The 15038-nt window shown below is 44.6% G+C and overlaps 1 protein-coding gene across 3 annotated transcripts in view; it reads right to left on the bottom strand.

Moving 5' to 3' along the window:
* TLL1 (tolloid like 1) overlaps positions 1 to 15038 on the bottom strand; it is a 241614-nt gene that overhangs the window by 15930 nt on the left and 210646 nt on the right. For all 3 annotated transcript variants that reach the window (XM_019534585.1, XM_019534586.1, XM_019534587.1), the window contains one exon: positions 13562 to 13689. In XM_019534585.1, coding sequence (XP_019390130.1) covers positions 13562 to 13689 — 128 coding nt within the window. The remainder of the gene's footprint in view (positions 1 to 13561; positions 13690 to 15038) is intronic.

The raw sequence follows: 15038 nt of genomic DNA, 5'->3' as shown, positions 1-15038 counted from the left end.
TACTCGAGTGTAGGATAGTCCTGTCAGACACAGGTACTATCCAAAGGTGAAGTAAATTACTATGCTTAAAGGCACTTGCAGATGGTGATGTTGGGATTAGTTTACTCCAGTTTAAATTGCACCAGAGTTCATTCAGCTGCATTAATTACATGTATAGATGCACCTGGTATTATTTATTCTAGTCTTTATCTGAATACGCAGAGACTATTACAGCTCTTCCTAATGATGATGGAAGTTATGTATGAACACTGTGTTTATGAAAGATTCCAGATTCACAGTCCAGCAGAGTAAACTGTTTGTCCAGGATTTTAAAGGACTCAATTTTGGTACCCAAATGCATCCAACTTCGTGAAAAATCAGGGAATTTTAAGTCTTTGGGTCTCATGGACAGATCTAATATTTTGAAAATGGGTTTGTAGTGGTGTATCATTGCATATAACACACATTTTTCTCCAGTTAGAAAGAAACTAGAAGATTTACTAATATACTAGAATCTCAGTGTTATATTATTAGTACACGATCAAAACAAAAACAAGTATAACTTCATTGGAAGGTGCACTAATTTACTGGTTTATATATTAAGATTAAAAACCACAACAAACTAGACAAAAATAGTCCAAAATGCTGTTTTGTTAGTCCTATAGTCTTTATGGTTAAAATTTTTATCTGTTAGTCAGATTCATAAAACGAAATCTAGCCTTCTCAAGCCTCCTGACAGTGCATCTAACACTTCACTGTCAATCATATCCATACCCAAGTTAATGTTCACTGGAGTTAATGTTACCATACCTGATTTCAAGGTGTTCAGCTAGAACTAAAAAGAGTTTAGCTAGAACTAAAAACAGGGCTTTGAAATTGGAGAGAGATATTACCAGGAATAATTATCAGACAGCAACCTTGTGGAAGAAAGGATAATTTGATTAATGGTACATCAAGATCATTAAAACAGAGAGAAAGGGGCATTAACACCAGTAGAGAGATTAGCAGGAATCAGGTATATTAGAAGAAGCCATGAAGTCAGTTGACAACCTCACCATTGCCTGAACAGAAATGCTACTGCCTCTCTGGGGCAGTGAGTTTTAAAGTTTGGGTGGAGCAGGAATCAAAGGAGGATGCAACTGCACTACTGTACTCTCTATGGATCCACTATTGTTGGGTCCCATAAAATTAAAACATCCAAAATTACAAGCCACTTTTAAAATAACTAGGTCTACTGGTCTACAGTTATAGGAACTTGGGGAGCTTCATTTATAGCGGTCACCCGATTTAGAGGGATCACTTCTAGAAGCAAGAGGTAGTCCAGTCCACAGGTTTTCTTTGGCTTGTCGACTGGGACTGGCAACTAATATGTCACTTGAGGTCAATTAGACTCAAGTGCTTTGCCCTCATGTAAGCACTGAGAGGTCAAAACTCATATAAACCTGTCTTAACATTTGCACATTGAACCTACAATTGAAAGCTAATTCAATGTAAGTGATTTTTTAATAATCAATTTTATGGTTAAAATGTTATGCTATGATTAACATAATAAAAGCACTCTAAGAGTTAACAACTCCCAAAGCACTGAGGATTTCCAGCAAAGAGAGATGGAAGATTAAGAAGCAATATTTAAAAGGAATAAAACCAAACACAGTAAAATATTGAACAAACATAATAACTCTAGATTCCATCTTGTATACCAAAGCAAGTTTAATCGGCTGAATCCCTCATGGAAACCAGCCAATATAAAATGTGATGGTACTCAATATTAATAGCTGTCCAAAAGGAAATGCATATAGCTATAGCTACTGACACTGAGAAAAGGCAAAGAAATTTCAAATGGTTCTGGTTCACAAAAAACTGAAGAGCAAAATGACGATGCCAGATACACATTGTATTTGCAGGAAGCTTTCCAAGTAATGGAATGGAAGTACAGATCCCATAAAAACAACTGTTTAGCTATTTCTATTGCTACTCTTAGACCCTTTCTACACATTACAGGTATTGCACAATTAATTGGTTAATTGCATAATTATCTTGAGACCAGTTACACCTGCAAAGTACTTCCAATGCCATAAAAAGCTCCAACAGCTATAAAGTTAGACCCTGAAAATGTTTACCAACTTTCTGGCTGGTTGCTATCATGCTTTAATTTGCACGTGTAGCAGGGTCTGACCTACAGCTGGGAGCCCTGTCAGATGGGGGTCCCAGCTGCAACAGTGCACCATGTCCAGCAAAGGCTGGGAGCCTTCAGATAAGGGGACTATCAGCCCTACCAGCTTCTGACTCTCTCTCAGCAGCACCTGTAGCTGCTGGGACTCAGTTTGGCAGCTGTGGATGCTGGGTCCTGGAAGCATGCCTCTCAGTTCCAGGACCCAGCTGGGTCCCAGCAGCCATGAGATGCAACTGCAATCTCCCAGACCCAGGGGGTGGGGGCAGAAGGGGCAAGGCAGGAGCCTCTGGGGCTGGGAGATGACAGAAGCATCAGACTTCCATCCTCAAGGGCGCATGAAGCCCCCAGGGCTAGATCACAGCTGCCATAATCTGTTAGGCCCAAGGATTTCATGCACCTACCCCTCAGGTCAAGGAAGCTGCATTTCCCAGCTGCAGGGGGAGCATGGGGTGACTCTGAAGCTGGGAGCCCCTCAATGGGGGAGACTACCAGATGTTAGAGCTTGCTGCTTGCCAATGTAGGGGGAGACTGGGATTAGGCTCCCCCTGCACTGGCAATAAGTTGCAATGGGATCTAATGCATGATTCCACTGTGACACCTCCTGCCAAGCTAGTGTGGCATGGCAAGAGGTGCAACTGTGTGTATGGTGCACTAAATCCCATTGTGCTTCTATCTGCAGTTTACAGTGGCCCTTAAACCTTAATCAAGTTCTGATTTTTATATGGCCAAATAAATGGCTGTCATTTGGACCACGAAAATATTCTATGGATTAAAAAAAAATGGAGAAGCTGGAAGACAGGGTTAAATATAGTACTGAATATAGCCAATATGAAAGCCATTGGGAATAGAATACGTGATCTGAAGGCAGCCTCTAATCTTTAGTTCTGTTCCTAGTTTTAAAAGGAAATCTTCACTGCAGTTTATTCATCTCAAATGTCAGCAATTAAGAAATACTTTTTGCCAAGAATAAGGTGTGAAGGCTATTATTTTCAAAGTCTAAATTACCATTAGGATAATAAAGCTAGGACTCAACAATGGTTTTCTTTTTAAGGCACGTTATTTTGACATCTAAAATCACTGTTCTGTGCAAAGAGTATGCAAACAATTTCAAATCCATTTTAATAGTCATTAAACAATCGAATAGAACCAAGAAATTTAAGAAAAAAACAAGCCTTTGATATTAAACTATTTTAAACATTAAGCATTAAAACAAGTAATCTTTTTAAAACTAGTGTTGGAACATATTAGAAACTGGCTTATAGTCACATTCATAACATTCCCACATTTCCAGGGAAGGCTGGGAACACTGCTTTCCAGAAACATTTTTCATATGTAAGTTCAGTAATAAAAAATTAACATAAAAATGTTTCTTTTGCTTAATTTGAATCAAGATGAATATGGAATTTGATTCCGCTGGTGGGTTGAGCATAATTATTTTAAATACTAATTTTTTACATTTTAATAATGTAATTCTAAAAGCAAAGCACCACAGCACAAAAGGATTATAATATTTATAGCTAATGAGCATTCATGATTAAACAGACCAAATCTGGAATATGATGGCTGTTCCATTGAATTTTAAATAAGTGTTCATTCTTTCTACTTCTTCTTTAGTAAGATGCATCTCTGGGTGCTTCGTCAGAAATAATCTCAAATTAAGCTTCATTTACACTAGTTTCCAAAACAGAAATGATGTAAGATAAGAACTATTTTAAAAAGCAGCAACATTATAAAAATAGTTTAAATATTGTTGATGTTGGGCAGAATTAAAAAACCATACTCACCCAAGGAGTTAGGTACCTAAGTATTTATTCCTTAAAACCCTAAGAGGCACATAGCTGCAGTTCTAAGTATCCTATGTGCCAGTGGCAGTATGTAGGGCATGCACCCCATGTAGCCCCTGAAAGTGCTGGTATACCCCCTGACAAACCACGCTCCGCGCTTAGCCGACGGGTGGGGGGCTGGAGCGCCGGCGACCCCCCTGTGAGTGCTGGCTGGGGAGTAGGAGTGCCTGATGAAGCGCCGTAGCCACTTCAAGGTCAGCATGATCAGCCATGGGGATCCCCACTGCCGTCAGCAAGACTGGCCATAGGGGGATTCCTCCACAAGGTCACTGACTGGTGACTGTAGGGGGCACATGCCCCCCCCCAACTAAGGTGGCACCAGTTGCCTATGCTACATGCCACCTCTAGTTTAAATATTGGGAAGAGATTTTTCTCTCAACAAGTCAGGGGGAAAAAGGAGGTTATGTCTGCTTTAGACCTCCCCACTTCAGGATATAGGAGTACATGACCCAGGGGGAGGTATATGACCCAGGCAGGAACTGAACAGAAGTGCTGTAGAAGGGAGAAGGTGGGCAACAAACAGGGGGAGCAGTTTGCAGGCAGCTCACTGGTCAGTTCACGAGTCAGTTTGCCCCCTCCCCTGCTCCTTTGAGGAGGAGCCTTTATGCTTGGTGAGAAAAAGCAAGGAAAGAGGAACCTTTTGGGACCAGGGAAGAATAAACAGGCTAGTTTACAGGTTTACTTGGGAAGATGTGCTTGGAAGAAGGGCTGCAAGACAGAGAAGGCAGCTTAAGAGACCCATGGAAAAGGCTGGAGGATATTGCAATGCCAGAGCCACTGCCTCTGCTTGCACTTATGAGGTGTCTGTCCAGGCAGAACTGCTCACCATAGAGGCTTCCACCCAAGTCCAGGTTTGGCCTTGTGGAGATTGCTGCTTGCAAGGTCCTTCCGGTGACAGCTGGGTGGGGGAGTGCCTTCAAGGTGAGCAGTGCCTCCTGGTGGTATCTCTCAGGGAGTAGGCAAAAGAGCTACAGGAGGAGGTGGTGAGGCTCTGAAGCATCCTCCTCCATGAGGAACTGGTCAATTTGATGCTGGAGAAGACCTCCAGGACTGTGGAGGAAGAACTGTCAAAGGCAGCACTGGAGAAGGGAGAGAACATAGACTCTGAAGAAGGTGGAAGCTGGAAGCTTGTGACCTCTCGCAGCAAGCAGAAATCTTTATTCCCACCTGCAGAAGTTCACCTGGAGAACAGATATGGAGCCCTAGCAACACAGGGGGAGGAGCACGTTCTATTGGTGGATGAGGACAGGCCAGACCTCCCCAAGGTGGGAAGGATCAAGACCACAACTACCAATAAGAAGTGATGGGTGGCAGTGGTTGAAGACTCTCTTCTGTGGGGGACAGAGGCATCCATCTGCTGGCCTTGCCTGGAGCCCGAATCTGAGATGTCATATTACAAGACTCATCCAGACCTCCCACTACTACCCCATACTGCTCATCATTGTGGGCACAAATGATACTGTCAGGGGAGACCCTGAGCGATCAAAAGTGACTACAGGGCTCTGGGGGCAAAGGTGAAGGGGATGGGGGCTCAGGATGCATTCTCCTTGATCCTTCTAGTTAAGGGGAAGGGTCCAGGCAGGAGCAAACACATCCTAAAGATCAATGAATGGCTGCACAGGTAGTGTCCCCAGCAGGGCTTTGACTTGTTTGATCATAGGATGATGTTCCAACAAGAAACATTCCTAGGAAGAGATAGGATCTATGTGCTCAATGCATTATTCTCCTCAGTCTTCACAGACAAGGTCAGCTCCCAACTACTGCACCTGGCAGCACTGTTTGGAGTGGAGGTGAGTAGCCAACAATGGTAAGAACAGGTTAGAAACCATTTTAAAAAGTTGGACATATACCAATCCAATTACAGACCAGTCAGCCTCACCTCAGTTGCTGGAAAACTCACGAAGCAGGTCCTCAATGAATGCATTTCTAAGTACTTGGAGAAGAAGAAGGTGATCAGAAACAGTCAGCATGGATTCACCAAGGGCAAGTCATGCCTGACCAACCTGACTGCCTTGTATGATGAGATGTCTGGCTCTGTGAATGCAGGGAGACCAGTGGATGTGATATACCTTGACTTTAGCAAGGATTTTGATAGGGTCTCATACAACACTCTCACAGAGAAGCTCAGGAAGTATGAGCTGGATGAATGGACTGTAAGGTGAATAGAAAACTGCCTGGATAATCAGGCACAGAAGGTAGCAATCAATGGCTCTATATCTAGTTGACAGCCTGTATCAAGTAGTGACCTGGGGGGGCTGTGTCCTGGGGCCAGTTTTGTTCAACATCTTCATCAATGACCTGGAAGATGAGATGGAGTGCACCCTAAGCAAGTCTGCAGATAACATCAAGCTGCAGGGAGTACTAGATATGCTGGAGGGTAGCGTTAGGTTTCAGAGACCAAAGGGAATCTCATGAGATTCAATAAGGATAAGTGCAAAGTCCTGCACTTAGGAAGGAAGAATCCCACGCACAGTAGAGACCAGGGACTGACTGGCTAAGCCGGAGCTCTGCAGAAAAGGACTTGGGAATTACAGTGGACAAGAGTTGAAGATAAGCCAACAGTGTGCCCTTGTTGCAAAAAAGTCTAATGGCATGCTGGGCTATATTGGTAGAGTGTTGCCAGCAGATCAAGGGGACTGATTATTCCTCTCTTTTCAGCATGGGTGAGGCTGCATCTGGAGCACAGTTTTGGGCCCCCCCATTACAGAAAAGATGTGGACAAGTTCGAAAGAGTCCAACGGAGGGCAATGAAAATGGTTAGGGGGCTGGGGCACATGACTTGTGAGGAGAGGTTGAAGGAACTGGGCTTATTTAATCTGGATTACAGAAGACAGAAGGGATTTAATAGCAACCTTCAACTCTCTGACGGGTGGTTCAAAAGAGGACTGGGTTAGACTGTTCTCAGTGGTGGCAGATGACAGAGCAAAGAGCAGTGGTCTCAGATTGTAGTAAGGGAAGTTTAGGATAGATATTAGGAAACTAGCCAATTGCCCATTAAGAATGATGGGGGGGAGGGACAGGCAGGGATGGAGCACTGCCACCCACCACCCCGTGCCATTGCTGCCTCCCAGGAAGGGGGGTTAGGGGGTAGCTTCCACATAGCCACTGCCACCACTCACCGTCCCATGCTGCTGCTGTTCCGCATCTGGCCAAACACAACCCACCCCTACACTCCGCATCCAGCCCCATGTGCTGTCCCCACACCCTAATGCTCTGCATCTGGCCCCATGCCAACCTCCCTCCCACCGCTCTGTGCCCAGTCCCACACCCAGAGGCAGATTAATGTGTACTGGGTCCCTGGGAAAACACAAAATTGGAGGACCCCTCCCCCCACGGGAGCTAGGTTGTGGGCGGGGGCAGGGCCCCTTCCCCTCTTGGTGCTGGTGGGGAGGCTGGTCTTGGCCAGGCACATGGCCGCCTCTTCTCCCTGCTCCCTGCCCCACCCCCGTCCTGCCATGACCAAATATGCACATACAGGTGTGCACACAAATGGGTGCACACTACTCTCACTCACTCTCTGCACATAGACACACAAACACAAACATACTCTCCCTGCCAGGAACACAGTCACACACAGGCATACACACAAACACATGCATGCACTCAGACACACGCATGCAGACACACACTCTATTCACTCTGTGCATATAGACAAAGACAAATACATGCTTCCTGCCAGGAACACAGATACATGCATCACGCACACATGCAGATGGGTGTGCACTCTACTCACTCACTGTGCACATGGACACACAGACAAATGCAGTCTTCCTGCCGTGAACAGAGATGCACGCACACAGACACGCACACACAGATATGCACACATAGAAGCAGATGCATACAGATGCCCTGGCATGCGCACACAGATGAGCACACATGCACAGAGATGTGTACACACACTCACGTGAAGATGCAGACACATACATACAGACACAGATGCAGACACAGACAGACAGACAGACAGACAGACAGACACACCCAGCCACATCCCTTCTCTTCCCAGGACCTCCCAACTCCCCCACTCTCCATCACACTGGGGCAGCCCCTTGCCCTCCTACCTCCCCCCACAGCTGCCCAGGTTCCCTCTTGCTCCTCTGGCCCCTGTTGCGCTGCCCAGAAGGGAGCTGCTGTCCTGCTGTGTCCCTGCAGCCACACACGTGCATGGCCTGAGCTGGCTCAGGCTGGGAGCCCCATGCCCCCTCATGTGGGTAGTGGTGCTGGGATGGGTGGCTCTGAAGGGTAAGGTGAATGCTGGGGGCCTCCCAGTGCCACTGCTAGCCTTGCTGCATTGCACAGCATGGCTCCTGGCCTGCCCCTCCTCACCCCCACTTCAGAAGGAACCTGGTTTCAAGTCTAACAGCCATTCTTCTGTAGCAGCAGTTCAGAACATCCGATTGTCATAGTTCATGTATTTGTGGTATTATTCTGTCTCAGCTTTGCTGAGGTCTTAAGTTTTGCAAAAAGGTGAAAAAAGTGTGCAACAGATAAATCCAAACTCAGGCAGAGGTAGCAACAGCTGGCAGAGGAAGAGCATTGAAAGTTTCATAGTTTCACAGTTTCATAGTGCTTAGGGTTGAAAGGGACCTAAACAGATCATCAGGTCTGGCCCCCTGCCCCAGGCAGGAATGGGTGCCACGGTCATATCACACCAGCCAAATAGCTGTCCAGCCTCCTCTTGAAGACCCCCAAGGTAGGAGAGTACCACCTCACTTGGGAGCCCATTTCAGAGCCTGGCAGCTCTGACTGTAAAGTAATGTCTCCTGATGTCTAGCCTGAACCTTCTCTCTAACAATTTGTAGCCGTTATTCCTAGTAACCCCAGGTGGTGCCTGGGGGGAACAGAGCCTCCCCCAATTCTCGCTGATTCTCCCTGGTGAGTTTGTAAATCGCCACCAGATTCCCTCTCAGCCTTCTCTTATGGAGACTGAATAGGTTCAGGCCCTTTAGCCTCTCCTCATAGGGCCTGCCCCACTGCCCCTTGGCCATACGAGTGGCCCTCCTCTGAACCCTCTCAATGCTAGCCACATCCCTCTTGAAGTGCGGTGCCCAGAACTGGATTTAGTACTCCAACTGCAACCTGACCAATGCTGCATATAGGGGAAGGATGAAACTATGAAATTGCTCCTTAATCCTAGGCACCTTTCTGGGACCAGACAGGAAAGAAGGACAACTAATGGCAGCCATCTCAAAAATGCTGGAGCTAGTAAATAATTACGCATGATCTTCACTCCATTATTAATTCCACGTAGCGTCTTCAGGTCAGTTAGTAAATTTGCAACGTACTTGCAAACCACTTCCTTTGCATCTTCCCTTTCATCTTGCTTAGTCAGGACAAGTATTTTAGAGAATTTGGCCCCAAATAGCTATAAAAAACCCCTTCTATTTACTGTTCATTTTATTGACAATGTTTATTCTACATATTGTCTGGCCACTGAACAGTCAGTACTATCTGTAGTATTCTAATTAAGCACAAATATTTTGGTAGCCCTTATAGGGAGCTGGATGCACTGGGTATTTCAACCTCTCTCAGAAGTATCAAGTTGAAAAGCATATTAAAATTGCTCTCTCCCCCTCTCTGTGGTGCAAAGATATTTTCAAAGGCATTTTTTATTATTAGGACATAGAGTTCAAAAATTTCAGAGTGCATGTACATGCTTTCCTAGTCTCCTTGATTACACAGAATGCTTCAGTCTACTGTTACCAGGAAGAGTTTTTTCACTTATCATCAAACCTGAGAGCAGCCACAGGAAAAGATGAGGCACTGCACATTGAATGCAAAAATAATGCAGTTTCAGAACTCACTTTGTTTTCTTTCTAGTGTGCAGAAGTTTGTCCTTTCTGAGTTTCTTTAGGGTATGGTAAAAGTAGGAATAAAGTCAAACTTGATTTGGAAGCATAATAAGAAATATCTATATAAAATGGAAGTGTTGCATTATTAGTTGAATGCATTAATATACTGCCATATTCAATGTTCATGATTATTTTATTTCACAAGTGTGTTTACTGTATTAATGGACTGCATTCTTCCTCCATGCAAACATTTACAGTACTGAGCTTCCAGTGTCATAAATATCAACCCTCAAACATTTGACTTATTCTAAATGAGCATTCCACAATATTTAATTATCAGCCTTTCAAAAGGTCGTAAGAGTGTTAAGTGCCAAATTCCAATTACCTTTCAATGGATGAATGCTGAATGTTCTTAGGGTACAAATTTCCAAAATTGGAACAAACGGAAAAGACTTAAACTTCCCCTCCCCCCTTTCTTAGGGAAGAAAGAAAAATAATATTTCAATAAGGAAATTCAAATGCATAATTTTCCTACAGAGTTTATGAGCATTGAAAGGACTTTTATAAGAATACAGCTGTGCTTGTGGTTAGGTCTTGTACAAACAAAACAACATGGGAAGGGGTTCTTTTGTTGGAAGGAGCCAGCACAAACGCAATTCTCCTCATTTAAAACTACCCCATTCTACCCTGTGAATGGAGAGAAAATTTGCACAAGTACTACCCCCTTACTCTGTCCACGAGGCATAAATATTTTCTTATGGTGAATAGTTTAATAGACTTAAACCCACACCACCAATATCAACAAGTAGAGCCCAGTACACTCTGAGATGACAATATTTGGTGCTATTTGTCTTTTATTCCTGTTAAATTAGTCTGTTCTATTCTATTCTACAGCTTTTTTATGATTAGGAGCAATCAAGTCACTGGCAACTTACACAAGTCTAAATCCTGGAATATGTATGTAGAATGCTATCAGCAGGGATCTGGGTTTTCTGTTTCCCATGGAAAAATGGAGTAAAACATGGATTTCCCCCCTTACTGGATTAAAATGAAGATTTCTCATTTTAGCAGAGAAACCCACAGATTGTGAAATTTTATGAGCCCTCTGCAGGCTGGCAAAGTTACAATCTGCAAAGGGATGTGAGGGAATGGAAGGAGGGCGCTCAGGCAGGCAGCCTGGAGACAGCAGCTCCTGCAGGTAAGTGGGGGAACTGAGGCCCCCATAGGGAGGGAAACAGGGAGTTGACCAGGGCTGGGCTGGGTCAGTGGGGATTAGGATAGGGGTGTGGGTGGCTTGTTTAGGGGGCAGGGGTGGGGCTAGCTCCAGACTGCTGCACACATTCCCACGGGGCAGGCAGGACCTGCACCCCCCCGATCTGTGTTTCAGGTAGGGAGGGCACAAGCTATTCAGGCTCCCACCCTGCTGCCCTCCTCCGAGGCCTCCACAGCCTGGCATGCATGACCCAACACTGCAGGGAATAGCTGAGCTGAACAGGAAAACTGTTTACTGCTGTGAGATCCATGCTGCCTTATTGATGCATCCCCTGTGTGCATGGGGCTGCAATGAGGGACACAACCCCACACTGCCGTCTCCACTGCCCCCACATGCACAGAGGATGTGTTGCCAGGGCAGCACAGAGCTTGCAGTGACAAGCAGCTTTCCTGTGCAGCTCCACTGTTCTCCGCAGTGCTCGGTAATGCCTGCTGGGCTGCAGAGGCCTTGAGGGAGGGCAGCAGGGCAGGAGCCCGAGGCCACTATGGGCAACCCACACCCGCCCCCACCCTGCACACAGATCTGGGGGGTGTAGCCCCCCGGCCCTCAGGACTGTGCACAGAGAAGGGGAGCCAGCCCTACCCCCTGCCCCCAGATGAGCCATCTGCAGCCCACGTGGGTCCCCCTGCCCCACAGGAGTGTGCACAGCAGCAGGGAGCCAGGCCCACCCCTGCCTGAGCCCTCAGCAGGCATGGGGGTGGGAGAAGCCAGGCTAGTCTTCACTGCTGCAGCCACTGCCTTCTGTCAGGCACAGGAGATTTCAGGTCTGGCTCCATGAACCCATATCCCTGGCAGCTGTAGGTCCCTTCTGGCAGGGCAGGGGGGGCAGGGGCTGTGAATGGGGGGTGAGGGGTACCAGCAGGGCTGGGGAAGGTGTGGGAGGGAGTGAGGGGCGCAAGCAGGACCATGGGGCTGTGGGGGGGAGGAAATGAGAGGCACAAGCAGAGCCATGGGGGGAGTGAAGGGCACCAGCAGGGCCAGGGAAGGGTGTGGGGGTCTTTTATTTTAATTACAGATTTGTGGTGAAGTTATCAGAAAATTTGTGGGGTTTTTTATATCAGGGAAAACCAGGATCCCTGGCTATAAGAGACTTCTGAGTATGTTACATGCTCTTTGTATAAAATATATTTAAATATGTGAACAAAAATACTCCCTTCCTTCCCAAATAGTCTGTTCTATTAAGACTGTAAACAAATAAGGACAAAGATTTTATTATACTCTGTGCTTAGCCATAGGATCTTAATGTCAGTGTTCTTCTTCCCTGCTATTGTAAAATTAATGTTTATTGTTAGTGAAGATTTCTGGCAGAGCTTGGGCTGTAGGCTTATTACGTTACTGTTACCTTAGAATATTATATAAATTCTACCCTTAAAACATCTCCTCTGGTATTATTATTATTATTATCATCATCATCATCATCATCAAATGTACTATTGCAGTTAACTCTGAGTAGAGTCTTCAGTCCTGCTGTGGCCCATTTACTTAGCTGAGTAAAACAACTGGAGAAACAGAGTCCCTGAGAGTTCTGTAATTTGTCAGAGGATTACCCCTTACACATGCTGCAGAAGCTACTGCCTGAACACTTCCTTATTTACCAACCCTTAAATAAGGGTATATTGGGATTGGGAGAGCTCACAGCATGCAGAGCTGAGAAGATTTTAGACAGAAATGCATCATGGAGCCTACAGAGGCTACTATAACCTAAGTTTTGCAGGGGCCTTTTCAATCCCAAAAACATGCCAAGGAGGGTGCAAAGTAGCTAACAGACATCTTAGTTCCCCGCTTTCGAACTCAGGTTGTGATTTTGGTGTTCAACACCCTGAAGTCAAAAAACAATTCTAAGTCTATAACATTAGAGAATTCTGAGCACAGCTACAAAGAGCACTTACTCTGAGGATCTGGAATTTTAATGTGAATTGTGTATGTTTTTAAAACCATGAGAATAATGAAATATAAAACTCCAGATAAATCTTTGAACTAAAAAACAACTTTTAGCATTTTCATCTAAGTCACTGAATGTTCTTAGGCGTCTACTGATTACATTTCTTCTTATTCTTTAAAACACATTTTACAATGAATTATCTTATTTTAAAAATCAATCGGCTTTTGCTAAATGCTGCCACATTTAAGACCAAAAGCAACTGATATTTAACAACATTTAGTTACACATTCTAGAGGGAATAGTAAAAGCAGCAAAATCTGTAGAAATTATATGACAGTCCCACACAGATTCTGGTGGACCCTTGCTTTTAGGCTCTTTGCTAAACAGTATACACAGGATGCATAGGCAGTTAATTGTGCACCACATTTAAATGAATGGCTCCCATAATATTAAACAGGCGCTTTAGTCAGCAGTGGATAAAACTGAATTGTTTTAAAGGACCTATTTGACTGTTTCGCAATCAGTGAATGTAGTTCAACATGATTTTTCTATAACTGCCTTTCAGAACAATTCTTCCATTAAGAAGGATATTTGGTTAAAAAAAGATTTAGAGCAACTTACTAATTTCACTCTGTGACCAGGAGTAGCACTGATTTCCCATGTGCATTCCTTCCGACTTGGATACTTGTCTGGCCAGTTAGGACTTGTGATGATTCCATTTGGACTATGGATCTTCTGTTCACACTCAGCTGTGCCAAATAATGACAGTACCAGTTAGTTTGGAAATCTGTATTAAGATGTAACCAGAAAAGCAGGGTTTTTCAGGCCAGAAACTCATTAAATGGAAGGATTTTCAGGAAGCTAACTAATTTCATCTTCAGTCCACTACCTTGTTCATCACCTTTGGCAAACACATTATGGAGATTAATCCAGTAATCCTTGTTTACTGATGGACATGAAGTTAACAGTGTTGTTTACAATGGATCACAGCACCTTATAAAAGCAAATAATATATATGGATAAGTCTAAACCATTTATCTAAATACAGTCGATATTTTGCCATTTCCTTTACTATGCCTTTGTCACAAAGTTCAAAAGGAAAATCCACAATAGAATTCCTATCAGAATATTTAATGGTATTTCTAACCTTTCATTAGGTTTTCTGTCTTCCCATAAAGCTATTATTAAATGATTTATTGAGACACTGAATGAACAATGACACTGAATTCTGGTTAGAAATGTGCTTTGTCACAGCTGAATTATCAGAAATGCCTCTACAAATAAATAAAACCATGAAGAATCTAAAAGACCCCAAGGATAAAACTACCCCACCTGCTTTATCTCTCTTCTAATGTTCTCAAAACACTTTAGAAATATCAGAGATTTAAGCAGCACAATTACTCTGGAAGAAAGTAGGTATTAATCTTCCAAAATTACCGGTGAGACAACTGAATCACAGTTCATTAGCCATGTTGGTGTGCAGTCACCTGACTTGCAGAACTATCATCAACATATGGAACCACTCAGACGTAACAAAATTTTACCAAAAGGAAATCTCTGCATCTACCCATGAAGCCTAGGATGCTGTTATCTTTAAATCATTCTAAATCTGTGGAACGGTAGGCAGTGTCAAAGTTAGATTCAGAATTTCAGAGCAGTTGCAGGTTTAGGCTTAGTGTCATTTCTGACTTGCACAACTGTGATTTGCCACTACTTGGCCTGGTGAGCAGGGGCCAGGACTCTACCCCTTCTTTGGAAGTGGAGCAAGGTGCGGTAATTATGGCAAAAGTAGGAAACCTGGGAAGGCATGCCTCTCTCGGGTCTATGCTCTCACTGCCCAGTGGCTCTGCTTCCAGTGCAGAGCTACTGGGAGTTAACCACAGAGATAGCATGAACTCAGGGAAAACATACTTCCCAGGAGGTTTGGTACTAGGCAGTACTCCCCACCCCACCCCACCATCCTCAAGAATAGCCACCTCTCCCCCAATTCTCCTGGCTAGAAAAGAGCCAAGTGCCACCCAGATGGGGGACAAAGGCTCTCTGAGGGGAGGGCAGTGTGCCTGACTCCCAGCCCAAGGTCCCAGAATAGGTCTCCTGG

This window comes from Crocodylus porosus, unplaced genomic scaffold (assembly GCF_001723895.1).
Source record: "Crocodylus porosus isolate Cpor-Errol unplaced genomic scaffold, CroPor_comp1, whole genome shotgun sequence".
NCBI classification, from domain to species: domain Eukaryota; kingdom Metazoa; phylum Chordata; order Crocodylia; family Crocodylidae; genus Crocodylus; species Crocodylus porosus.
Note: the sequence above shows the minus strand (reverse complement) of the source record. Positions and strands in the feature narration are given on the sequence as shown.